The sequence below is a fragment of the Acanthochromis polyacanthus genome, chromosome 6, assembly GCF_021347895.1.
Source record: "Acanthochromis polyacanthus isolate Apoly-LR-REF ecotype Palm Island chromosome 6, KAUST_Apoly_ChrSc, whole genome shotgun sequence".
NCBI lineage: Eukaryota > Metazoa > Chordata > Actinopteri > Pomacentridae > Acanthochromis > Acanthochromis polyacanthus.
Genome location: NC_067118.1, coordinates 15,758,919 through 15,786,490, shown reverse-complemented (window position 1 = coordinate 15,786,490; position 27,572 = coordinate 15,758,919). Strand labels below are relative to the sequence as shown.

The 27,572-nt window shown below is 38.8% G+C and overlaps 1 protein-coding gene across 1 annotated transcript in view; it reads right to left on the bottom strand.

Annotated features, from left to right (window-relative positions):
- The window catches only part of nphp4 (nephronophthisis 4), a 246,131-nt gene that overhangs the window by 178,140 nt on the left and 40,419 nt on the right, over nucleotides 1-27,572 (bottom strand). Inside the window, 2 exon segments of the mRNA XM_051949343.1 lie at nucleotides 9,439-9,575; nucleotides 11,655-11,804. Coding sequence (XP_051805303.1) covers nucleotides 9,439-9,575; nucleotides 11,655-11,804 — 287 coding nt within the window.

Below are 27,572 nucleotides of genomic sequence, written 5' to 3'. Positions count from 1 at the left end.
AGTTTTCCCATCAGTACTTTGTGAAATCAATGTGTAGGCTGTTGTAAAAGGTAATAATAACTCTACAGATGGCAACTGTCATCAAGGGGAGTGTGTGAGTGTGTGAGAGAGAAAGAGAAAGAGCAAGAGAGTGTGAGAGACAGAGCAGGTGAAATTATGTCCCACATGAGTTTTGTATAAGCCAATTATCAAGTGAGTTATACAACTCTGACATGTTTCTCTTACCTTTGAAAACCAGCAAACAAAAGGAAATGCTTCTCTGAGTGTCTGTGCTCATACATCTCTCCCAGTCTCACAGGAGATACTAGCTATCTGCCTGTTAATTTGTCTTTTTCCATGTTTTAACCAGTTGACAACAGAGCAGTCAGGGCACTGACCTACCTTTCTGTTAAGGCAGAATCATATCTGTCATATATTAGACTCCACTTTCACAGATCTTGAAGTCATCTGAGTGAGTGAGTGAGTGAGTGAGTGAGTGAGTGAGTGAGTGAGTGAGTGAGTGAGTGCTACCCACGTAGTTGATGTTAGCTCCCCCATATTGAGGCTGAGTCATCCATGGCAAGAAACAGTGGCAGCATCATTAGCATGCTGCTCTCATCCTCCCACTCCTCTACTCCTTAACAAATTTTAACTGGCACAGAGCTTCCACCGATAAATCACTGTTGCCCTACTGCTGAAACACTCCCATAATTCACAACCAAAAATATGAAGTCAAACACACACTCATACTGTAGCTTTTCTGTTTCCCTTCCTATTCCGTACAGTTTGTCCCTGAGCACAACATTTTCATCCACTGCATATGCAGGACCAGACCACCATGAGCGCGTTACGTTGTCGTACAGCTGGTCCCACTAATAAAGAAACATCTAATTCTGGCTCCACCAAAATTTTTCATCTCTATTTTCTATCCATCTCCGATCATCGACCAGGACCAAACCTGGATCTCCACTCATTCACTCCTCCGGCTGCAGCACCTGTCTGGCATCTGTCTCCCCTTCTGCCACATGCCACCTCCACCTGGCTCTCCCCGCTCTGCTTCCTCTCAGTCAGGATACACTTCAGTTCCCTGCTCCATCTCCGTAACCCCGTCTTGTTTACTTGTTCGTAATTCATAAGTTCGTAGTCCGCCGTGTAGGCGTGTTGCTTAGTGAATCTATTTCTGCATAGAGTTTGCTGGCCGCTTCTGGCCATTTAGCTCTTTGTTAAGCTTGGTGTAAGTATTTCTAAGTGCTTATTCTGTTTATTCTAATTAGGCCGTCTTGGCGTTTTGCTTCCCTGTAGCTCATAGTGTTTTGATGATTCTAGTAGCACCGTGTGGTGTTAAGTTTTTTTGGTAGCTTGTGTTGTAGCTCTGTATTGCTTTCGTTGCTGTGAAGCACTCAGTGTAGGTTAGTAGTATAGTTTCTGTGTCTGTAGTCCTTAGGCTGTTTAGCCTTTAGAAGGTTCTCCAGTTTCCCGGTGTCTCCGTTCTCAGATACTATACTCTGTGTATTTTGTAAATAAATTCTTGTGTTTAAATTCCCGTTGCCATGTCTTTTCTGCACTTGAGTCTCAGTAGTGGAACTATAACATCATGACCTTAAAAGATGAGGCTGGTGTTGTTCTATTTTCTGCTCATTTTTTTTAATTGACAAAACATCTTTTTAAATTCTTGAAAACAACCACATATATAACAATATGTGAATATTTCTGACGTTACACTGTCTGTCTACACCCTAACTAATTGATCTTTGGGCCGGCCTGAGTTTTGTATTTGTCGGATTTGAGGACAGTATATATCAGTGATATAGTAGAAGGAAAATTTGCAAAAGGTGGTAACAATCTTTGGAACCTGTACATATTTCAACTGTACTACGTATATCAATTGTTTGGGCACATTTCACTATGATTTCCTCAGCACTATCCAAAAACTACATTTTGTTTTGTTCAGAAAATGCCTGTAATTTTGGGTTAGAGGTTCTAATGTTTAACTTCTAATCAATTAGTCACTAGCTAGCTAGACCCTCCAGAAAAATGCGGGCAAAAATCCTTGATTCCACGGGCTAAAATCCTTGATTCCACGGGCTAAAATCCTTGATTACGGGAATAAATATGCGGGGGTTTTATGCCATTTTATGCAGAGAAATTGTGGAAAGCTGCAAAGTATGCGAATAGTTGTGAAATATGCAAAAAGGTGCGAAATATGTAAGAACTGAGAAAAAAAGGTGATTCTTCTCCTAGACCCTGTTACTAGGCTACCACTGAATGAAAAAGAGCAATATAAAGATAAACAGGCATACTACATGCGAGACACATCACAGTAAGTGCTGCCAATGTTTCATTTATTATCAGCTTAATTCAGTGTACCGCCGGCGGTACACCTACTAATTTGCATAGGAATTTCAAGAATGTCCGGCGGCTGCAAACACGATTATACAAACACTATACGCCGATGGAAAGCTTAGATTCTCATGAATCCGCCGGTATAAACCACTTTCAGATGCGATTACCACAGCGGGTGAGAAAAACACATTTGTCCGACAAAAACGAATATTCATCCATCCGTTCTCTATACACGGCTTCAACGCACACAGCGCGACTCACATTTCCGGGTTTATTATTACACACAAAAAAAAAGATTCCACAAAAAACGTCCATAATCCAACCTTTTACATCCAGATGACACAAGCCAGTAAACTATTTTGTCCAAAACATGTCCTGAAGTCGGTATAAAATCCCCGAATCGGTCATTTTCAAGGAAATGCACCTCGCGATGCCCGTCCAATATTCCCCGTATTTTTCATAATTTTTTTTATTTAAAAATAGAATATTAGCGATTTTTTGTACTGAAAACGGCTGGAATTGACTGAAGCTTAAAGGGTTAAGCATGACTTAAACATTCCTCAATCACAAATTTCTCAGAAATAAAACATTCTTTCTGCTTAGTTACACTTTGAGGTAGCGGAAACTACCTGCAACATGGTTGATTTTCTTCGGTGCTCCAGAACGATGTTGCACGAGGTGCAAAAAAGTTTCCCCCCACTTTTGTGGGGGGGTACTGTTTTGGGTACTGTTTTGCCCAGTCTCTGACTGAAATATTCATAGGTAAATGTGATCTTTGAGCATTCGCCATTCTTGTTTTTCACTTGTGCTTCTAGTGTGTGTGTGTGAATGCGCGAACTGATGACGTCAGGCCGGGGCGTCACATAAAACTCACTCACAACTCCATTTATATTGGTTATAGTTTTCTTATTTTATGCAGAAATTGTGAAATCAAGCTGGACCTGCATATTTCTCTTTTTTTCGTTGAAATGTGAGATTCTTGCGGGAATTATGCGCTGTTTTGCGGGGATTATGTGGCCTTTTGGGAAACAATTGACCCCCGCATAATCAGCGGCATTTTGGTGATTAATGCGGGAATTCATGCGATTGCATAATCACGTTTTTCTGGAGGGTCTAGCTAGCACTAGAAGGTCCTGATTTCCAATCAAATTTTGGCCTTTCTGTTTGCAGTTTGCATGTTCTTCCCAAGCTTACATCTTATATGCTTAGGTTGCTATTCCGGCTAACTGCTCACTGTGGAACTTGCGTTGTCAAAAAGGTGTCTGGCAGGTGTTTAGTTCAGCTAGCTATTGAAGGTTGATGCTAATGCTAAACACAGGCTGAGAGTCTATCTGAGGAGATGCTGCTAATGTTCAGGAGCAGCAAGAGTCTGATTACTTCTTATGCTTCCGACAACATTTCAAATAAAGTGATGAAGTGTGTTGGTGATGCTCTGCTCATCTGCAACTACCTCACCTACATCTCTGCTGAAATACTGTAGGACTACTCCAGAGACAAAATGGCAAGTTGTAATATTAAATGAATATAGTCAGATATGTTCAAACCATAAACAAATACCACAGAAAGCCCCACCCTGCAAACTGCCAGGATTGGTTACTTGGGTTTGTTACGTACGAAAATCCGTAAACCTGAATCTTGAGGCTGTCGATCCAATCCAATCCACTCGAATCCAACTTTATTTCTAAAGCACTTTTAAAACAACACTGTCGACCAAAGTGCTGTACACATACAAATAAAATAATGGTAAACTGCAGGTTCTTTGTGAAAGAGCTCAGCCATGGTGTAGTATTTTACATGCTGCATCTTTCAGCATATGCAAGCACCTTATGGATATGTAAAAGTTAATAAAATAGTTTTGTGTGTCAGTGGGTCAAAATTGTTTTGTCAACATATAGAGAAATAACCACTGTATTGCATCCATTTCATTATAAATGAATTACCATTTGTTGATGTGGCTGAATGTTGGCTAAGGATATAGTTAAAAATTTGTATCCTTGGTTCATATACCTGTCAGAAGCTTAAGATTAGCATTATTGCTGCTAAATAATGAGATTTTTGGCATCTATTTGATTCACACTGGATTATAATTATGTCTGCAAAATATTACATTCTTAGAAAACAACAGTCCCTTACAAATACCGGGTAATAGCTTCTTAGTGTGAGGTCAGCCTAAACATAATTTTTATATGCAAATGTGCTAGTTACACATGATGATTATCAGCACTGGAAACTGTATCTGGGCCTACAGTACTTGCGATGTTCATAATGTAGACCTGATGCACGGTAATAAATAAATAAAATTTTATTCTGGTAATGCATGTGTGGAATCAATCAATCAAGTTCATCTTATTGTGCCACAGAACTAGTTCAGTTCCCACACAACTAATACTTATATTTGGGATGGAATGGCAAAAACCTGTCCTTTGTCAAACAATAGCACTTCTTTGATGTGTAACTTTCCTTGCACTATGCTTTTAAAATGCCTTTATCACACTAGCACATACAATTATTATCAATCAATCTTTACTAGGTCATACAACTTGAAATTTTGCTTAAATTATATTCAAAACACTTTAATGTATGGTATGGCACTCATGCATTGCAAATGCAAAATGGTTTAGTGACTCCCAAAAGGCTCACAACAGTATACATTAATCCATCAGAAGAAAAAACAATGCAAAAAGTGGTGACTCTAAGACTTTTAAAGTTTATGAATCTATCTTTTCCCTTTCAACTGATGTGCATTTTCTGTCTTGTCTGACTTATAGGGTCTATAATCAGTTGCAGTCTATTTCATCTAATGATTGGATCGTCAATCATTACAAAGACCTGCATTTCATGAATATTTGATGCGAGCCAAGTGCATTAAACTTCATTCTTTTGCGCTGCATCGGTTACAGTGGTTACCGGCCTGCAGCCAAACTGGGTGTCCTTAGAGAACAGCGTGCGAGACACCTCCTCTTTCAGAAATGTTCAACCTTCTTTGTCTTTTTTATTGTACCACATCCACAGGGGCAGTCCTACTTTGAGTGAGTTTTCTTCTTTTAGGACAAATGAAAACTTCCTGCAGCTTTGTTGCCAGAGTCTTTCTCCATTCATTAAATCAGCCTAAGGCGTTTTGTTCTGCCTCCGGCACGGCATTGGTCCTCTCTGCTCCTCTACTTTTCTTCATCATCTTCTGTTCTCTGCGGTCTTTTGATCACAAGCCAAGACATTACATAATTCCTGACAAGATCTCCAGCCCTTTAATCAAGAGCAATAGATTTTATTCAAGATAAAGGGTGAATAGGTGCTATAGGTCATTTAAGGTGATGTAGCCTCTGGCTTCCCTCAAACTTGGAGAAAGCAGCCATGTTCAAGTGACCCTGAAGATGAACAGTGCTATTTTTATTTATTTTTTCTTAACTAAAGGTCAGATTCGGGTTGGGGATGCTCAAGAGTACAGTCCAATTAGTCTGGCACTCGTTTAAGTGCAGTATAAAAGGTGTAAAAAGCAGTGTCAGTAGTTCACATGAAAAGCTCATCAACTATGGCACTGGCTGTGTAATATACAGGAAAGTGGACTGTAAAAAGAAGCCACACTCCAGGATAGTTTGTGTAGCTAAAAATAGCAATACTTAAGGGGAGATTATGTGAAGACTATATGTCAGACTAGCAGCCAGCATAAAGGATTTGTCTCATGCTGCAATATACAATCATTCTCCTCCCCATTCCTCTTCATTTTTGTCACTCCATTTCTGCCTCAATACCAATCTAAGAACATACATGCTGGCATGAAATCACAAACACACACACATGCACAAATTCACTCACACAACGGGTAAAAGTGAGTTGGCGGGTGAGGTGTCAGCATCACTTCAGAGACAGCTTGATGACAATCCAGCTGGAGTCACACTTTTAAAGGTCACACACAGATCACACACACCCTTTTTCTTTCTCTGTCTGTCTCTCTCGTTCTCTTTCTCACATACACACACACACATCTACGCTCACTTTAATTAAAAGCTGCAATCAAGCTGACTTCTGCATGTATTAACACCTCTCACAGATGTGAGAATGTCGTCATATCGCCGAAGTTTTAAAAGTCTGGAACATTTAACTAATCTACGCAACTTTGGCTGGTTGTAAGGACCTCCTAGGAACATGAGAAATGAGGGAAAAAAATACTGTGAACAGCAAATTAAGAAAATGATTCATGATAGCATGTCACTTACCTCATAGAGGAAAAGCAAGCTGTAGTCTACTTTCTATTGTTTGCATTTAGATACATAAAAGTGTAATGTATTGTTTACATCAGCATAGAAAGATTTCTTTGTTTCTACAAGCAGCAAAAAATAGTTTCTTTAGCAGAGGTTTTGAATCTATTATTAGGAACCAGGTGGGAAGTTTAGAAAAAAAGATGCCTAACTTTACTTTTATTATTGTTGTTCCTAGCTTACTTTGGCATACACAATACACACAGGCATAAAGGAGACGTGGCTTCTTTAGAGCACCCCGATGAATCCACAAACGGCTTTTAATTAATTAATACCTACAGTATATGTGATGATTTTGCATTTTGAACTTACTGTATGTTTTTCAACAATACAGAGTTAGAGTGGCCATGGATTTTTTGATAGGGCTTCACAATTCACAAGTCTGGCAAAATTCCCAAAAGTCCTTTCACTTTTTACTGGGAGGTATCCTACCTTTGGCAACACAAAAATGTCAAGAGTAAAAAATGTCCATGAGAAAATTGAATCTGCCTATTAAATTAGGATTTTTTTTTCTGTGTCCATTTATAAATTGATACATTAATTTACCTCTCCCACTGCCATTTTTGGGTCACATAAAACGCACTTATTGCTGCTTCTTTGCCACGGTGTAATCTGGGACTCACTGGCACAAGGCAGCATGGAATGTTAAGGAGGGCTGATTCCCCTAATGAACTGACTCCCTGTGGGGGAACTGGACCTAAGAGTGATACTTTGTGTGGCCCAAAGAGGAGTAATGATCAATGCACTAAGAGCAATAAGGAGGGAAATATATTTACAAAATGAAAAACAATCACTCTGTTATTCTTAGTTACAAGCTGATGAAACCCACTGATCATGTCTTAGTCAGGAGATTTGTGGGTGTCAAGTATATCTGCTTGTTTTTTTAAAGATATTTTTTGGCTTTTTGTTGGCTTTATTTGATATGTCAGTTTAGAGAGGCAGACAGGAAAGTAGAGAGAAGAATGGGGGAAGACCTACAGCAAAGGGCCATGTGCTGGAATCAAACCCAAACCACTGCATCAGGAACTATAACCCCTGTTTATGGGTTGCCTGCTCAACCAGTTGAGCTACCTATACATTCTTATCAGTCATTTAGCAAAGCTGTTTGTTTGACTCAGAGGGTCAGATGTTGCTTTGTGCTTGTTCTTCCCTACGTCCTAGTAAGGAAATGTTTTTTTAAATTATATTTTAAAATCTTTTCAGTGTTCTAAATCACAACTTTTTTTGATTTTTTATTTTTTTTAAGATGGCAATACAGTTTTAATTGTTTTTTACTCTTTAACATTATCTTTTGATTTTAAGTCCATGCAGTTCTCAAAATATGCCAAAAAAAATGTATTTACTTATCCTGTTAACTCTGCAGTACCGTGGAAACTTGAAACCATCTTTTCATGGTACTGGCTTTTACACATACATTTTTCATTAATCCATCTAAAAAAAATCCAAAGTCACTTGGAGTTCCATAAAAAGCATTCTCACCAATAGGGCTGGGTGATATAGCTGGGAAATTTAGAATGATAAAATGTTTTATTTAAGTCTGAGTGGCATGTCTGGACCCGGTGTCACCAGGCAGGAACTCCACACCAGCCTCCAAGCGCACCTCGACACCAAGACACAGGGTCATGGGCGGTTTTTGGCCACTAAGCTTGTCTCAATGGGGTCAAAGTAAGGCCCAGGTGGTGATGGGCTTGCGTGCTGCAGGACACCTGCATGGAAGCCATTGCCAGAATGACAAAGGCTGGAGGGGCAAAGAGGCTTCAGTATAAAGAAATATAAGCTGTTATTAGCCAGGGACAGAGCATGCTTGGGGTTTTCTTACACAACTAAAGTTTGTGTTCTTGGCTATGCGTTTTCATGGCAGTGTCCACCTGATGCATTAAAATTAAACTGTCAAACTGCTTTCTTGTTAGTGATGGTGATGTTTAATTGCAGGTATGGATTGATATTGTTTTCGGCCAGGCCTACTAGTGCCTACATGGTTCTTGAGTTTGAGGATTCAGCCAAGCAGCATCAAAGATCAAAGAGCAGAAGGAAAGATATGGCATGAGAGCATTGTCATATCAATTTTTATCCCTACCAAAGACACATCTCACTTAGCCTGAAGTGAACAGATAGGGCCCATACAAAGCAATTGTACATATAATTGCTAGTCCAAAGTTCCACCTGTCAAATACGGTTAACCATCTGGGTGTCCATAGACAAGAAAAGGGGAAGAGAATAGATAAGCTCTATTTAGTTGGGAGGTGATGTGCCTTAAATTGCAGTGGCAGCTGTAAAAGAGCTTGCGCTTGCACATTAAAGAACCGGAAAGTGAGATAAAGGAAAGCACCAGGCTGGAGAAAATAATCTTGGCAGAGGTGTGTCAAGGCCATCGTGGCCATCATTAATTTGAGGAGTGTGACGGTTACCTCAGAAGGATGAAATGTTATCAGGATTGTATGTATATACGGTATGTGTACCTTTATAGAAGAAAACTATACAGTGATTTCTTTTCCCGTGTAAGCCATATATTGTGGTTGTAAAGAACATGGGGTTGCAAATATCTCCTTGTGGGACTAATAAAGGATGTTCTATTCTATGTAAGGTGAGGAAAAAAGGCATACTACTTGCTTTTTTGAGTGTATGTGCTTTTTGTTTCTCTTTAGTTTATATGTGGAGTTGATTTTTCTTAATAAATATCTACTTTTATTTTAACCACATAAGCAATTCAAATGTCCAAACTGTGGAGCCCTGTAGTGGAATATGGATAAAAAAGGATCAGACATTGTTGCACAACTCTCATGACTGTCATGTTATAGTCCCTAATGTGTCATGTGCATGCATTATTAAGCCCGTGTGTGTTATGGAAGCTTGGCCTTACTGTGTTATGGCAGTCAGCATTGATCTGTTGCAGCAGCTGGCTTTCAAATTTCTCCAGAGACGGCTGTAGGGAGATGGTCAGTCTGTTCAGAGTGAAGGGCAGCATCTTGAGCAGCTGAGGCCTCAGAAGAGCATCTCCTGATGACACAGCAAATGAAGCGTCAGCATTTAGAAATGCCCTAATATTAATATGTTTGTTTGTTTTTTTACAATCATATTCACAGAACTTCTGAATCTCAAATGATTTCTTGACTTGTATTCCTAGTGAGGTTTTCTGCTCCAAAAATGTCCTGTGTTGCAACCACAGTGGAGGATAAAAACACTACCTAGCATAATAGATGTGTGAAACAAGTTGTGGAATACTTTCCAATACACAGTAGTTTAGTTCTGACCCATTTCTAAAATGTAGTGATATTCTCCATCATCCCCAGAAAATGCATCATGGCAGAAGTTCTATAAAAGAAAGAGGTCGAGTGGAAATACATGGTTTGATACAGCATTGTAGCCATGGTGATTCTGCTGTGTGCATCATTTTAGAAAGCAGGGCTGGGTGACATGGCCAAAAAATGTCATCTGTTTTTTTGGTCTTGCATACAGATCACTGCAATTATCACTATATAAATGCGAAACAATACATGATTCGTGATAATTCATTCTTCAGAGACATTTTTTCAGCTGCTCTATGTTGGAGGGGTTTTGTTGCACACCCTCCTCCTTTCAAACATACAAAAGATAAAGATATTGTAGGGACAATGATAGTGGGCTTTGGATCATTATCATGCTGGAATATTCCTCTTCTGCAAGGCTTCTGCAGACTGAGAGTCATCTTGTCAGTCAGTGTTTAGATATATCTACAGGTATTCATGGTACAAGTGATCTCTCAAATGCCTTTTCCATTCATGCAGCCTCATATCATCATACTCCCACCTCCGTGCTTCACTGTCAGGACTATGCTTTTACTGTGGTAGTCCTGACCAGATTTACATCAAACAAGCTGGGCACTGTCTGAGCTGAACAAAATCTTGATCTCATCTATAGCATATCTCTTGTTATGGAAAGTTGCAAGAGTAACTGAAGTCTCACACTTTCACTGATGGCCTAAACAGAGGTTCAGAGGTGTTATTTTAAGTGACAGCCTAGCAAGGCTTAAGCACAGAGAGTGAAAGAATGTTTCACAATTATGTCAACTAAAGTATTAGTTCTTACAAAAACAAGTTAACTTTTCCACGCACAAAACACATTCCATCGATAATTCTTTTCTATCCATTTTTTTCTATTACATTTTCAGCTCAGTCATGAAGATATAGATAAACTGAATGAGGAAACACACTTCTTTTTTGGCAGCAAATGTTCCTCACTGTCAACTCTCTTATTGATTCTGAATATATAACAGCATAGAATCATAATAAAACAATATTACATGTAATAACCTGCTCAACTGATTTGTAGTAAGGTGCCTAATGCCAATCACTGGAATATTTATATTACTGAGAGATACAAGAGTTTGTGTCAAAGAATCCAACGAAAACTGCATTTGGATACTTGGCGCAAATTGAATCGATTGAAGAAAGCATCTTGGCTGATGGATGAAGTGGAAAACTCTGTAAAGTCAACTATTACCCCTTTCAGACACAACAAAGAGAAAATAGCCACTGTGATTGTAATCTTCCAGAGTAATGCAGCCATCAAGCGTTTCATTGCAGCCCTTGTCTCTGGAGCACAGACTTGGACTGTTCTGAATGCGGCGTGAATATCAAGCTGGTGGCTGTGGTCTTAAAAGGCAGCTTAGGTCTCTGTTGCTCACAGCCCCAGAACATGAAGAGGATTAGCCTGCTACCATACCTCCCACTGACTCCCAATGATTATAGCTCTGCACTGTCAGACTTCATTACATTCCCCCTTAGAAACTTACTTCCTAAGTACTGCAGACATTTCAACTTCTGATGGAACTAAGTTTCCAAAAATGCCACTATTAAGTACTATGATGAATGTCCTGCATGTTGCATCCTGTAATGTGACAGCTGAAGAAAAACAAGCGAGTAACTGATGGTGTTCTAATGTAAGATTGCATCTGAAGAGCTGAATGTGTTGAGGCATGTCAAATAAATCTAGCTTAAATTCAGGTGACTTCTTTGTCAAACAGTTTTCTTACAGTTGAATGGAGACTAAAAATGTACCGAGGGTAGGCTACAGTGTCTGTCGTGATGTAAAGGGTACCTGTCGGAGACGCAGTGAGACCAGGAATTTCCTCATCTCCAGATACAAGGACATTCTCTGGAAGGAGGTGCATCACAGAAACCAATGCAGGATGTTTTTTTACCACACAGTCCAAATTTGCTCCATCAATAATCTTCAAGAGATTGCCGTCTGCAAAAAGAAAAACATAAGAAATTTAGGAAGAGTATTTCATGTGCAATTTATGATAAACTGGCAAACTCTTCCTGTGAAATGACTTACATATGATATGTAGCCCCTCCACTGTCCCCATCCTATCCATTTTATCCATCCCCATGATGCTTCAGAATGTAATATTTTCCTAGAAGCGGGGAGTCACCTGACAATATGACATCCACACAGACGCTTCCATTTTTCAATATTCCATTTGGATGGTAGTGACCCAGGTGCAATGTTCCATTACACTGCTAGCACCATTTTCCAGGGCTAAAACTGAAATGACAACCATTCAACTCGGAAAACATGCTCATCCAAAAGAGCACTGCAGTGTAGATGAGGCACAAGGTATGAGCAATGAGGGAGACATTGTCATCTTTCAAGCAGGTCATCCAATGACAAGTGACGACCCATAACTCCTGCCATCAACACAAAGCACAGATCATTTGGAAGGTGAATAAAGTGGTGTTTGATGTGCTGCGTATGTTGGCTTCCTTCAAGCCTGAACAGCATCACAATCTTTCACTCTGACAGGGTTAATGATTGCACCTTCAATGGCATCAGTGACAATCAATACATGTAGCTCCATTCACTCCTACGGGCTGTGTCAACAAGCTTGGCACTAAGAAATGTGAAGGTGATGGAATAAAAACAGTAAAAAGATAGTGGTTTAGGTGATGGGGTATATTTTGGTTCATAATTACGGTGGTAAAAAAAAAAAAAAGGTATGATGACGACTATTCTGCTTTGTTTTCTGTGCAAACTGTAGAATAACAGCATGAAAACAGTACAGCTCTAAAAACAACAGAACGTCGTCAGACTGGAATTTGTGAAACTACACCCTAAAAATTTTGAATATCTGTTCAAATTCATTTAATGCAATGTCATTGCACTAAATTTTAAAACATCTTTTTTTGTCGTGTTATGTAATTAATACTCAACTGTTCCAAGATTTTATAAAAGTGACAAGATAGATAAAGTTTTTGTAACTTCCCATGTCAAATACAGAAAAGGATGGCAGAATTGTATTAATATTTCAGTTTCTTGAAGTATCCGTTCCATAGTATTTGCCATGTAAGCTTGTTATGTTAATTGAGTCATATTTCCTCTATTTATTGCTCTCTTTGGCTGCACCATTCAATACAACATATCTTCATCTCCATAAGCTGAGCACAGTCTTAACCACTAATCTTGGATGGTGTCAAGGCCTTTAGACTAACCTGAGCAAAGCACTTTATATATCTTGGGACCTTGTTCATGAGTGACAGGAAAATGGAGCATGAGATGAAAAGGCAGATTGGAGCAGCATAAACAGCAATGCAGATGTTATGCTGGACTGTCATGGTGAAGAGGGAGCTCAATGGCAAAGCTCTCACTTAACCATTCAGTTTATGTTCCAACCCTCATCTATGGTCATGAGCTGGTTTTATGAGATGTCATCTGTTCCATTTTCCACCTTGCTATTTTACAACATCCAGGCATTAGTGCAGAGACAAGGAGGTTGCTGTCTCCCAGGGCTAGTGGTGGCTCGAATCCAACAGCTAACTGGCATTGTACATTAAAAAATATTAATAATTACTTCAACATTCTAGTATTTATGGTGCTAACACCCAACCTGCTAAAGGATAAATGCTTCTGAAAGTGAAAACATGGATCCCTGAAAGACTGCTGCAATGATTTGCAAACACTCAGAGAATCCATACAAGGGTACATGCTGTAGTTCACATAAAGTGATGGACAGATCAAATTTAAGACCATACAACTTCAAGCTAATATAAATCTTTTTTTGTTCTTGTTGTTTTTCCATATTGCATTAAAAAAAACTGCATTTTTTTTTAAATGTGTCATTTGAGTCGACATCACTGTCAAGGTCAGTAAAGATCAAGTTGTACTCATATAATGACGTGCAGCATTGCTGTAATGGTATGAGATATTTGATGATGGCAAACATAGGACACAACTTTTAACAAATGAGCCTATAAACTAATCCACAGCTTGAGTCGTAGGAGCTTCAATAGAAATCAACTGGACTTTGCTTGTAGATTCTTGAAGACATTTCATCTTTCATCCAAGAGGCGTCTTCAGTTCTGACTGACCAGCGTACACATTTTGGACAGAAAGGACAGATGGTTTGAGAGAGGAGTGAAGGAAGCCATCCATGTCAAACTGGAACAGCCATCTCTAAACAGAGGAGTGGGTTTGTGACACCACTTATACCTACAACACAGTAGTAAGGCCTCTCTCCAGAAAATGTTGCCATCATGAGTCACTTCTGATTTGGCAGATTCATGTCCCTCGTTATGTCAACTGCAGCTTCACTACCATGATTGCTGTCGTTGTTGGTGGACCATCTGGTTTCACAACAATTCCCACTTGGAGACATGTGAGTCCTGGCTCGTTAATGGGCCATTAACCATGTGGATTAAAGTGACTATAAATTCTGTAACTCCCCACTGGTCAGATAGAAATGAAGATTAAGTGATTAAGTGTAAGGTTGAGACGGATACCCTCACGCACTGCTTTTGGTCTTGTTCAAAGGTGCAACATTTCTGGCAGATGATTGGACAGGAAATGGAAAAAAAAAATTCTCTGCTAATTTGAATTTTAACCCTTTGTTCCTATTACTTGGATTAAATTACCCAGTTATTACTAACAAACATCAAAGAAAATTGTATCGAATGCTTACTTTTTGTGCCAGAAAATGTTTACTTGTGAACTGGATATCAGATCTGACTCCTTCTCGGACACAATGGCATACGACTATTTTTGGCTATGTTTCCCTTGATTACTTGACTTATAAAATACACGACAGAGACGATGTCTTCCGAAAAACCTGGGAACTTTTTCTGGTATATATAGGCTTGGAAGCCTCAGCTATTCTGAAGAGGGCATTTGTATTTTGAAATATGTATGTTTGTATGGGCCATTGTTTGCTTGTTTGTTTTATTTTTGTTCTTGTTTTCTGAACTGATTATTCATTTATTGTATTGCTTCTTTGTGTGTATAAAACAAAAAGCAATAAATATATTTAGAAAAAAAAAAGATAGAAATGAAGAACCCTCTTGAATCAGAGGTGAAATGTCTTCAAGAATATACAAGACGAGTCGAGTTGATTTCTACTGAAGTTCCTACAATTACCGTGACCTGGATGAGTGAGAATCTACACGACATACTTTTGTGTCATTTATTATCATACAATTACTCAAGTGACAGTAAGTGCATGTTCTAAGACCGACACTAACTGGTCTGAAACTGACCGTGTCCTCTTTACTGATACCTCTATGCTTTCTCTCCATTTGTTTCTATAGAAAACACATCATGTTTTGCAGTTATTATCAGAGATGTGTCCTATTCCATGCAAAGGTCTCATTCCTGCTCAGTGTGCTTCCATTCTAACACTCTAAACGTAAGTCCAACCATCTTGTATAGTCTGAACAATAGCACAAACAAGTTATGCAAGCAGTTCTTATACAGTACATAGCCAAATGATCTTGTAACTTCAAAATAATATATTTATAAAATAATTTGATTCACAGGGGGATGGGGTCATGTAAACTTGTGCAGCATGTGCCGGTGCAGTACAGAGTTTATGACCATAAAGACAGTGTGCTGACCAATCTGTATGCAAATATCCACTGTATAAATAGAAGTCTGTCCTTTTTTACAGCAGAATGCCAAATAACTCTTACCAGACATCGAAATATGATGATGCAGCATTTCAGTTCTAAGAAATATTACCCAAAATCACACAGGCTGGAAAAAATGCTGAATATAAGCCACACAGAAACATTTTTCTGCAGATAAATTGTACGGATCAGCTTTAAAAACATCAAGGAATTTTTTTTTTTTTTTTTTGCAGTGTGACTGCTTCTAAAACTTTGCCCAGAACAAAAAAGACTTTACTACCTGGGATATAGAACTAAAGTTCAGATATTTTTTTGTCCTAAGAAAAAGAAACCATTGTATCTAGACGTTGCCCAAAAGTAGCTTCACAAAGAATTCTGACTGAAGAAATATTCATGACAGAAAGTACACTGCTACACTGGTGCATCATCAACATACAATATTTATAGTATTTATTGTTTTAAGAGTCAGAAAAGTAGAATATTTGCAAGTTTTTTTTAAAGAAAATAAAAGCAGCAAATCAATGATAATGGGATCCACTGTAAAGTAAAACTGAAAAGAAAATACATTTTATTGTAAATCTATTTAAACTGTATCTTGGGAACTTGAAGGAGTGCTCTGTTCATAAAGTTGGTCTTTTTAAGTCACAGGAGGGATGGGAAGAATGTCCATTTCTGCTGTAGACAGCTTTTCATCCATTTTCAGCGCAGAGCCAGTGCCTTTATCTTTAAAGTCATTGAAAGGGGATTGAGAAGGAAAGAAGATGATGGAGTGTATCACTGTGTTCTCCTCCCCTCCCTGCCCATGACTCATCCCAGTCAAACCCTTTAACTCTCTCTAGCAGTTAGCTTACTACAAAAAAAAGTGCTTACGTCTAAAGCCAAAAAAAGGAAACCGGTTGGGTGAAATCTCTGAGGTTGCAGCACAGCCTCAACTCTGTTCTACAAACGTTTTCAGTGGCAACAGCAGCTTTCAGTGAAAAGGTGTTACCATGAAACACAGAAAAAAGTAGGATGGGAAGAAAAAGGAAAAGGGAAAGAAACATAGAACTGTCTTGACACAGATGGTACCCAGGTGTCTGCAACTTTTTCATCATTTATTTCTTGTTATTCATTATGCATCAAGCTCGAGGTTCAGTCAGATGCTGTGCATAGATTAGAAAACTACCCCCAAACTTCCTTACAGCAGCGGTGTGTTACCTTCGAGTCAGTTGAGCAGCAACTTGGCAAGAGATGTGAAACCAAGGAAGTCAAGGGGGAAAAAATAAAAATGGCTCAGCATCAGACAAACAGAGGCAGTGGTTTGGGGAGAAGGTTGTGCGGCAAAGAAGAAAGTAATAACGATGAGAGTATGAGCATTACTGAAAGTCAGGCTTATAAAGAGGTTCTTGTCCGTATATTGCAATGTTTGGTGACAGATGTATTTTTTACATAGTATTATTATTATTATTATTATTATAGGTAATGGACAGATTTTACATTTTTAGTACCAAATACAGCAAATTTTATATAATGTTTATGTTGAATCAGTATTCTATTTTACAATATTGATATTTTAGAGTTATTTAGAGTGCTGCCAGCAAATGACAGTAGTGGTGAATGCTTACACCTGAAACAATGATCCAAACACATGGAAGCCATTGTTAATGAACTGCAAGTAACATCAAAGTCTTCACTTCTTAATAAACGTACTGATTTTGACTAATTGATGGGGCAACACAGGCTTGTGTCACAAGATCTGTGCAGACTGTGTTATGCTATATTCAGCTTAACAAATGTTCAAATAACCAGATCAAGATTTTAGGATTATGAAGTACACTGACCTGCAAGTATATCTTTCAGTCATTAAGATAATATATCATAAAGCTAAAGAATAATTTATCAAAATGTTTGGCAAAGTATCTCTGAGTTACAGAAGATGAAGATAAAATATTTCTTAGATATATTAATATCAAATCCTTCCCACAGTAGAGGGTCGCATCAACAGGTGATTTCCAACACTTTATACAACAGGTAAGTGAGGGCAACATAATCATAAACATTCTAATCTTAAATATTTAACAAGTAAAAGCAGAAAGTTGCACATACATAAATTATTTGTACTTCAGAATCATTTGCACCACTGCATGGAGGAAAATACGCTCAACACGATAAACCATTAGGCTACTAATTAATGGATCTCAGCTTATTGTTATAGAATAAAAAGGTCATTTAACTCACTGAACTTTAGATTTTTCTCTAAATCTAGATTTAATAGAGCTTTAATCTGGTGTCAGCAGCTGCAGCTGAAAGTGTGCATTAGGTAATGAAGACCTTGCATTTATCCTGGTGATGGAATTGATCTTTCATGACAGTTTACCAAAACTACACTTCAGTATTTATGGGTCACCAAGTCAAGTCTTGTCTTCTGGCAATCAGGTCTCCAGTAGCAGACTTGTAGTCTAGTAGACTCTTACAACAAACAAGTCCAAGTTAACTTGCAAGTCCTCCTTTTTGTTTCCATCACAAGAATATAGCTCCGATATCTGTCACAATATTGCCTGTTGAAGAAATTTCACTCTTAAGCCTTCGAAGTTTGCTGTAGTGGGGTGTTTATTGGTATTCTGGGGCCAACCAACACAGAGCATGAGTCAGGACATTTACAGAGTACAAAATCTTTAGGGATGGTCTGAGAGGGGTTAGAGGGTAATTTGCATATAGTTGCTAATCGGTAACAGAGGGTAAGACAACAAAGAATAAAAGGTGATTCAATCAAGGTGTCTGGCAGACAACAAAGGGTGGTGGTCTGGCAAACAGGCGCAGATGGAAAAGGTGTGACAACAAAAGATGAGAGGGGGGTCTGAATGACAGCAACAAATAACAAAGATAAATGAATTGTGGATAACCGTGGGAAATGGTATGAAGGAGTGACATGTGACACTAGAAGGTATCTCTAGCAAAAGGTGTGCTATTTTCATCATCTTGCCCAACCACCTTTATATTACCAGTAACTCCACTAAAAGGTTGCTTGAATTAAGACATACACACGTGGACAAAATTGTTGGTACCCCTCAGTTAAAGAAGGAAAAACCCACAATTCTCACTGAAATCACTTGAAACTCACAAAAGTAACAATAAATAAAAATTTATTGAAAATTAAATAATCAAAAACAGCCATTACTTTTGAATTGTTGATTAACATAATTATTTAAAAAAACAAACTAATGAAACAGGCCTGGACAAAAATGATGGTACCTCTATAAAAGATTGAAAACTATTTGACCAGAGTGACATGATTAACTCAGGTGTGTCATTTAATTGACATCACAGGTGTTTCCAAACTCATAATCAGTCAGTCTGCCTATTTAAAGGGAGACAAGTAGTCACCCTGCTGTTTGGTGAAAAGCTGTGTACCACACTGAACATGGACAACAGAAAGCGAAGGAGAGAATTGTCCCAGGACATCCGAAAAAAAATTATAGACAAACATCTTAAAGGTAAAGGCTATAAGACCATCTCTAAACAGCTTGAAGTTACTGTGACAACAGTGGCTCATATTATTCAGAAGTTCAACACCCACGGGACAGTAGCCAACCTCCCTGGACGTGGCCGCAAGAGGAAAATTGATGACAAATTGAAGAGACGGATCGTTGGAATTGTATCCAAAGAGCCCAGAGCAACCTCCAAAGAAATTAAAGGTGAACTCCAAGGCCAAGGTACATCAGTGTCAGATCGCACCATTCGTCGTTGTTTGAGCCAAAGTGGACTTCATGGGAGACGACCAAGGAGGACACCACTGCTGAAAAAAACTCATAAAAAAGCCAGACTGGAATTTGCAAAAATGCATGTTGACAAGCCACAAAGCTTCTGGGAGAATGTCCTTTGGACAGATGAGACCAAACTGGAGCTTTTTGGTAAGGCACATCAACTCTATGTTCATAGACTCAAAAACCAAGCATACGAAGAAAAGAACACTGTCCCTACGGTGAAACATGGAGGAGGCTCAGTAATGTTTTGGGGCTGCTTTGCTGCATCTGGCACAGGGTGTCTTGAAAGTGTGCAAGGTACGATGAAATCTGAAGACTATCAAGGCATTCTGGAGAGAAATGTGCTGCCTAGTGTCTGAAAGCTTGGTCTCAGTCGCAGGTCATGGGTCTTCCAGCAGGACAATGATCCAAAACACACAGCCAAAAACACCCAAGAATGGCTGAGAGAAAAGCGTTGGACTATTCTAAAGTGGCCTTCTATGAGCCCAGATCTGAATCCCATTGAACATATGTGGAAGGAGCTGAAACATGCCATTTGGAGAAGACACCCATCAAACCTGAGACAACTGGAGCTGTTTGCTCATGAGGAGTGGGCCAAAATACCTGTTGACAGCTGCAGAACGCTCATTGACAAATACAGAAATCGTTTAATTGCAGTGATTGCCTCAAAAGGTTGTGCAACAAAATATTAAGTTATGGGTACCATCATTTTTGTCCAGCCCTATTTCATTAGTTTGTTTTTTTAAATAATTATGTTAATGTTAATTTTCAATAAATTTTTATTTATTGTTACTTTTGTGAGTTTCAAGTGATTTCAGTGAGAATTGTGGGTTTTTCCTTCTTTAACTGAGGGGTACCAACAATTTTGTCCACGTGTGTACATTAACAGCCAAAGACCAACACCAACCTGAGGATAATCATGTTGTTTGTTTGCATTAAGAAGAAGAATTCCTGAAATCAAATCTGGGGTCTTTATTTCATTGCTTCAATGATAATCTTTTTCATTTTGAATAACATTACATCCACCAAAGAAAAGCAGCTTAAACATCCACCCTACCATGCGCGTCTTTAGACAGTGAGAGAACGCCAGAGCACCCACGGAAAACCCACACAAATAATATGCAACCTCAACACAGAAAAGCCCCAGCGAACTAGCAGGTTCAAATACAGAACTCTATTGGTGTGAGGCAAAAATGCAAATCACCACATCAGCGTACCCAACCATTTCATTTGGAGATGAAATTGTGCAATGGAACCCAAAACATTCAGGATTTCTCACAACTGACAAAACTTCATGACACTGGATACACAGATCACAGGTCTGGTTTGAAGAAACTGCTGTTGCAATTGGTGGAAATGTGAGGAAGAATTTACTTTAAAAGATTTGCAAGTACTAGGTGTTGTTGAAATCAACACTGCTCTTGATCTGTCAGTTTATCAAAAGAAAGCACAGCACCAACATTGATGATGAATTTGGAAAGCTTACAGTTGCACAAGTATGACTGAAGAAATCACATAGGATTAGCCTTGTTCAGCCAAACAGCTCAGGCATACCTCCACAGAGAGTTTTTTTTTTTTTTTTTGGTGTATCAGTGTCATTTGGTATGGCACTACCTTTCTGTCCCCTATGCACAGATATACACAATAAATTAATGCATCATGTTGTTGCTTCAAATTAAGATATGCTAATGTGAACACAATGTACCATCTGTTTGTCCTCTCATCCCATTAAGAGGTCCCCACAGTGGCCCTCCATCTTTCTCACTTCATTTTTTTTCTTTTCTCTGCTCCTTCTCCTTTTCTCCCAGTTGGTTGAGTGGAGAAGCTTAGATCAAGCCAATGAGCTTACTGCCTCCCTTCGTGCTTGTTTCCTCCTCCTATTTTTGTCCCCCATCTTTAAGGACTTTCAAAAGCCCCAAGGCAACTTCCTTCTCTCTATCTTCTCAGCTTTTCCTATTTCCTGCCTCTTGACCCTGACTCCAACTCTGGAAAATTGAAGGATTTTGACTTCTCTGCCACTGTCACTCTTTCTTGTGTAATTTCACTGCTCCTTTTTCTGTCACTTGTCTCCAAGTTATCTTTCTACATTCAGTATTTCTCCACCAATCGTATGCCTTCTGGAACAATTTGTATGTCATAGATTTCGAGCGTGTTTCGCCTATGGTTACAAACTGTTTCTATTTATTGTATTTATCCAAAGCAGCATTTTTTCAGAGCCATGAAAAAGCATGTGTTTGTCTTCTGTTTAACTCTTATCACTTTGTATTCTTTATTCAGGCCACACTTTTTCTTCTCATGTAATCTGCCAATCCAGTTATGTAACCTGGTGATATTCATTTAAAATTTTAGCAGTTGTTATCCTCATCACTGCAACCTTATTTCTAGCAAGCGAGTCTTTGACAAGACAAACTCTATCTGCTTTCATGATTCTATTTTTCTGTTCTTCATGTATCCATTAATTATCATAATCTCAGGGAGAGGAGTGTGTATGTGTATTCCTCATGTTGTGAGGACCTACATCTGTTTACATAGTCCAATAAGGCAGCTCTCATTTATGGAGACAAATAGAAGGTCCCTTATGCAAATCATTAAAATTTAAGGTGAAGACACATTTTCAGGTAAGGGGAAGGTTAGGTTTACGTTAGAGCAAGGATTGGGAAAGGGTTGGGTAAGTACTACTTCAGGTTAGAATAAGTCTAGACAAACTGAATGTAAGTGAATGTTACATGGTCTCTGAAATCACGGACAGCTGACTGTGAGTGCATGTGTTACTCTGCCAGTGGCACAGAGCCTAGCTAGGCAGCAGAACATAGAAATACATAGCATTTGGCAGCCACCCATCCTGCTCTGTTCCTATTCTGGCATCCAGTTACGTCCCTGTACGCACTCCACAAACACACATACAGTATATATGTGTATACTGACAAACACATGCACTTACTCAGTGGCACCTCTTAGCAGTATTATACATGAACCACAAGCTGGGATTGGCATTGCAAAACTACTGACTCCGTAATCAGAGAGTTGTAAAAGATTATAGTAAAGTCATACATTAACATGTATACTCTAATGGTGCAGAATTCTTTGGCAATCCACACATACATTTCCATACATACATTTATGTGTCAGTCATGTTGTAAAGAAAAAGCTTGGCATTATTCTTTGTGTTTCTGTAATGCTGCATTGGAAACTGCAACATATAATCTATGGCATACATTTTACAGCAAAAATTTACAGTACAAGAAAAAATTGTGCCAAGAAACCAGAATAATCTCTTGGTTTCTCTTTCTCATCAAAGTATGTATGATCTAAAAACCTTGAATCTCCGTCTGTGATACAAAGCAAGAAAGTTCTGTCTGTGTTCTTTAGTTGGAGAATGAGGGGAACCAGTGCTTCACTCTGTGTCTCCTGTAGTCTTTGTACAGTACAATTTCATAATAAATGACATCAATAAATCTTTCTGTGAGTATTAAGTCTATGTAATTGGATATGTTTGTCTATGTCAAGTTGAAAAAAATGTCAGTTATCATCATCAGACCTGAAAATCCTGAGTCCTGCTGACTGTCTGTACAGCAGTTCTGTCCTTTTATTTTTGTTTGTTTTAAAGCTTCTCAAGTCGTTATTAAAACGGGGGCTCTATTTCATACATCACGATAAGGGAAACACATTATTAAAATTATGTTTCAAATCATTTCAAATTTTCCAGTTAAAGGTTTCTTGTAGTTTAAGGTTCCAGTTAGTGATTTTCACAGTGGGGCTGTACAGTAGAGTAGTGGTTAGCACTTTCGCCTTGCAGCAAGAAGATCCTGGTTCAAATCCCGGCCTGGGCCTGGGATCTTTCTGCATGGAGTTTGCATGTTCTCCCTGTGCATGCGTGGGTTTTCTCCGGGTACTCCAGCTTCCTCCCACAGTCCAAAAATATGCTGAGGTTAACTGATTATTCTAAATTGTCCGTAGGTGTGAATGTGAGTGTGATTGTGTGTCTGTATGTGTGGCCCTGCGACGGACTGGTGACCTGTCCAGGGTGTCCCCTGCCTTCGCCCGAGTCAGCTGGGATAGGCTCCAGCACTCCCCGCGACCCTAGTGATGATAAAGCGGTGTATAGAGGATGGATGGACACTGAACTATTTTTTACATAGTCAAACAAAAGAACAACATGTTTACACATACAAACTGTCATTACCAGTAGGAACAATACCTTTCAGTACAGTTTGGGGATGGCAGTAACAGATGAGCATTCCACAACTTTGGCCTGTTTAAAATATCTCAACAAAGATGAGCATCTAGTGCAGCAACAATGCAGAGAAACTGGTAATTCCAGTACACAAAATAGACATACAGATCATCTTTACAAGTTGTTTTATGATTACATATCTATCAGAGATTTTATACAGGAGTCCAGGGTCACTAGAAGATGAATTCTAATTAGTTTTTGAATAAAATCTATAAGGAAATCATGCCATGCAACATTACTGTATACATTATTTCTTTCAAAGTTAAAAGGGTTTGAAATTTTGCAATAAACAACATTTTATGGTACACAGCATGATTGCAATGTCCTGAGTTTCAATGTGGCTGCCAACATCTGTCACATTTCATGTCCCATCTATCATTTCCTATCATTCTCCCTCCGAAAACCAATAACAGCACATGATGAAATTAGGTGAATACAATTCACTGACATTTGAGATCGATTGGGTCTATTTGCTTCTACACAGTGCACTCACTCTTTCCATTGATCTGTCTTTATTTTTACTATGAGAGGTAGCCAGTGAACACACTGTCCCTGCAACAATCGCTACCTTCCACGAGGTGGGAAAGCAGTAAGTCTTTTCTCTTCCCCTCTCTTCTTTGTATCTGCTTTTGCTGCATGTTGTGATGCAGCAAACAATTCTCCGTGGAGTGTGATGACCATGACAGACACAATGCTGACCTATGTGAGTGCTTCTGAGGACAATGTTTACTTCATCTTTGAATATCCAGAAAGGCTCACATAGTATGGCTGGGCAATGGCTTGGTGGTTAGCACTTTCGCCTTGCAGCTAGAAGAGCCACAGTTCATGATCCAGCGTTCCAGGGATCTTTCTGCATGGAGTTTACATGTTCTCCCTGTGCATGTGTGGGTTTGCACCGGGTACTCCGGCTTCCGCCCACAGTCCAAAAATATGCTGAGGTTAGTTGGTAACTCTAAATTGTCTGTAGGTGTGAATGTGAGTGTGATTATTTGTCTGTATATGTAGCCCTGAGATAGACTGGGTGTCCCCTGCCTTCACTAGTGAACTGGGATAGACTCCAACCCGCTCGCAACCCTAATGAGGATTAAGTGGTGTATAGTTAATGGATGGATGGATGGCTCATATAGTATGTGCACAGTATACACAATGCTGAAGACATAACTGGAGGCACTGCAAAGTTTAATCCACCAAAAAACACAAGATAAGAAATACTAGTTCTTAAAATATAGTCTGCTGGACAATGTTAGCTTCTTTCAGCATGTTTTTTTTTTTCACAAGGAGTTAAAAAAATCCATAAAATGCTTCAAAGTTGATATAACCTGGGAGGTTTATTCAATGGGAGGAAAGTGGAACCAATACCAAGTTCACTGCATAGCCTTTGAGAGGAGAAGATGACCAGAACAAGCTGGCCCAGACACACAGAGATACTGCAGGGGAAGATTGGAGTCATGTCGGAAATCTATTCACGGTCAATGGGGTTCAGGTAAGGCCTATATCCTTTTCTTGTTGATTAGAAATTGAAAGCATTCAGGTCATGCTGTAGCCTGTTAGGCGCTAGTACAGCCAAAAGGCTTTTTGGAGATTAAATACGCTAAATGTAAAACCAAATCATGCTACCAGGACTATCTGTGCCACAAGAGTCTGAACATCTGCTAAAACCACCAGTGTCGCAGAGAGGAAATTAAAGCAGGTGTGATCTCACAGGATATAAAGCGACTGTGGCCAAAAAAGCCACAAACTGGCTTAGAGCTGCTTAGTGCCCCACTGTCAACTGCAAGCAATCCATGTCATGTGATTATTTTTATGTTTTGTGTATTAGCTTTGAGAAAAATTATCTAGTTACCCTGTTGCTTTCATATTTTAAAAGCAAAAATTCAACAGAAGATTTTTGCCTTTATAATAAGAAATGTACTGTTTAGTCATGATGCTGTCTGCTGCTGGAACCAGCTCTACCTGGAACTTATATTTAATGTAAATGTAGCCATTTATAAAAGTAAGCTAAGGACAGTTTTTTTTTTCACTCCTTTCAGTGAATCTATGGAATCCTACAGCCTGTGATTTTATTAAACTTGTCTGCACTTTAATTCAATTAAAATTTTAAAAAAAATTCTATTTAATTACCTCCGTCAGGAGGTTATGTAATCATCGGAGTTTGTATCTCTCAATTGTACAGAGTCCTTCAAAAAAATCCTGGATCCAGACGGTGATCCGGATCACCTCCAAAATCTAACCGATTGTTACTTTTGCTCTTCTGGACAATCTGTAAAAATTTGGTGAAAATCCGTCCATAACTTTTTGAGTTATGCTGTTAACAGACAAACAGACAAACAGATGGCCTGGCGGAGGTCTGCGCTCTCCGAGTGCTTTTCTAGTTGTGTATTTTATCTTTTGCATGTTCTTTGTATTTCTTATCTTTTGTGTTTTTCTACTGTTTGAGCTGATCAGTTCAATCATTCTATAAAATCTGAGTGGACTTTATTCAACTTGTCTGGACTGTTTTTGATTTCCTGAAACTAATTATTTTCATTTTATTCTGTTGCATTTTATCTTTTACAGGTTTCACTTGCAATTTGAATAAGTTCTGTGTGCGGAAAAAGTGCTGCAAAATGAATTTGCTTGGGACAAGAGTGCCACTGAAAGCATAACCTAAAGTTTCCACAACGTACAAAGGTCTTCATGTATGCAAAGGTCTATATGAAATACAGTCGGTTTTATTTATACAATACTTCTGCATTGCAGAGGCTTTGCAATCAGTGCATCATATGACCCCTCTGCCTATAGACCCCCTGTGGCACATGCAGTCCAACATTAATAATATAACTATTTGCAGGAAATGTGTAATTGCAACTTTTCTTTGACCAGTTTGACTTGTGCTGCATTTCTTTAAGTCAAGCATTCAGATCAGTCGTCTTTGTGTAACGCGATTTAAAATGTGATGGGGTACCAAGTGTGACTGTCAAGGAAGGAAGCCAACGTGAATTTGGAAAATATCTGATACAACAGTTTAAAGTCTGGATCAGATCTGCTGTAAAATGTACAAGGTGTGGATAATAAAAAATGAAACTGGTCTCATGTCAGTCACACCAGAGCATGCAACCTGAACTACAGAAATACACTAATCAAGTGGGAACAGAAACAACCCTCAACTGCTTGAATTACATAAAATTTAATGACATATTTAGTGTAAATATTTAACAGTCACGCATCATAAACCTTAAATTGCAGCCTTTGCAATTTTTTTTAATGGAATTTTTTCAATTTCTATTTGAAATTGACTAATTGTTCCACTCTAAGCTGTGCAGACTGCATGTGTCAATAAAACATGCGTGAAAACAGCCACATACACATACAGACACACAACGTAGCATAAACAGGTCAGTATGCTGTCTGTGTCTCCTTTTGGAACTATACTGTATCTGCCCTAAACCTGTATCATGTTTACTTTAAGGAAAAATACTCCACTATACTAGTGATAGAGTGTAGTGCTTGGAATCACTTGGCAGACATGTGGGAATGCAGCCAATTAAAGTTGAAATTCCGTCACTTTTATCTAGTTTTAACTTTTAAGCTCAACTTCATCTGCAAAACATCAAAAAATAATAAAGATCTTATTTTTCTCTCAAGCCACGGTGTTTTAAAAAACAAAGTCAGGGAAACTGAACGATGTTGAATTTGTAATGAATGAAGGGGGGAAAAAATTAGCCTTCGGGAAATGTGTTCTCATTCTAATGTTTCACACAATTAGACATGAATGACCACTATAAGGAATGAACTTATTTCACCTCAGCACAAAACAGTTGCTAGATATTTTTTTTCCCTCGAAAAATTCACACTTTTCAGTGTTTCACATCAGCCAGCAGATACAGGGACTCTGTGTGCCTGTCACACTGGACTAGACTAAAAGGAATAGAAATAAATGAAACGGTATTTGACCGTAAAAGGGCGACAGCAATAGTGGCAGCAACATGGCTCTTAAACAGAGAAGCAACGTTCCACTAAACAACAGGCATATGGTAAATAATTCAGCGAGTGTAAGAGTCCGTTTGAGAGAAGGTTTTCTAATATTCATGTGACATGATAGCCAAGACAGGAACTCTGTCTCTCACTGGGTGCACTGTTATTCATACTGTGCAGCACTAGA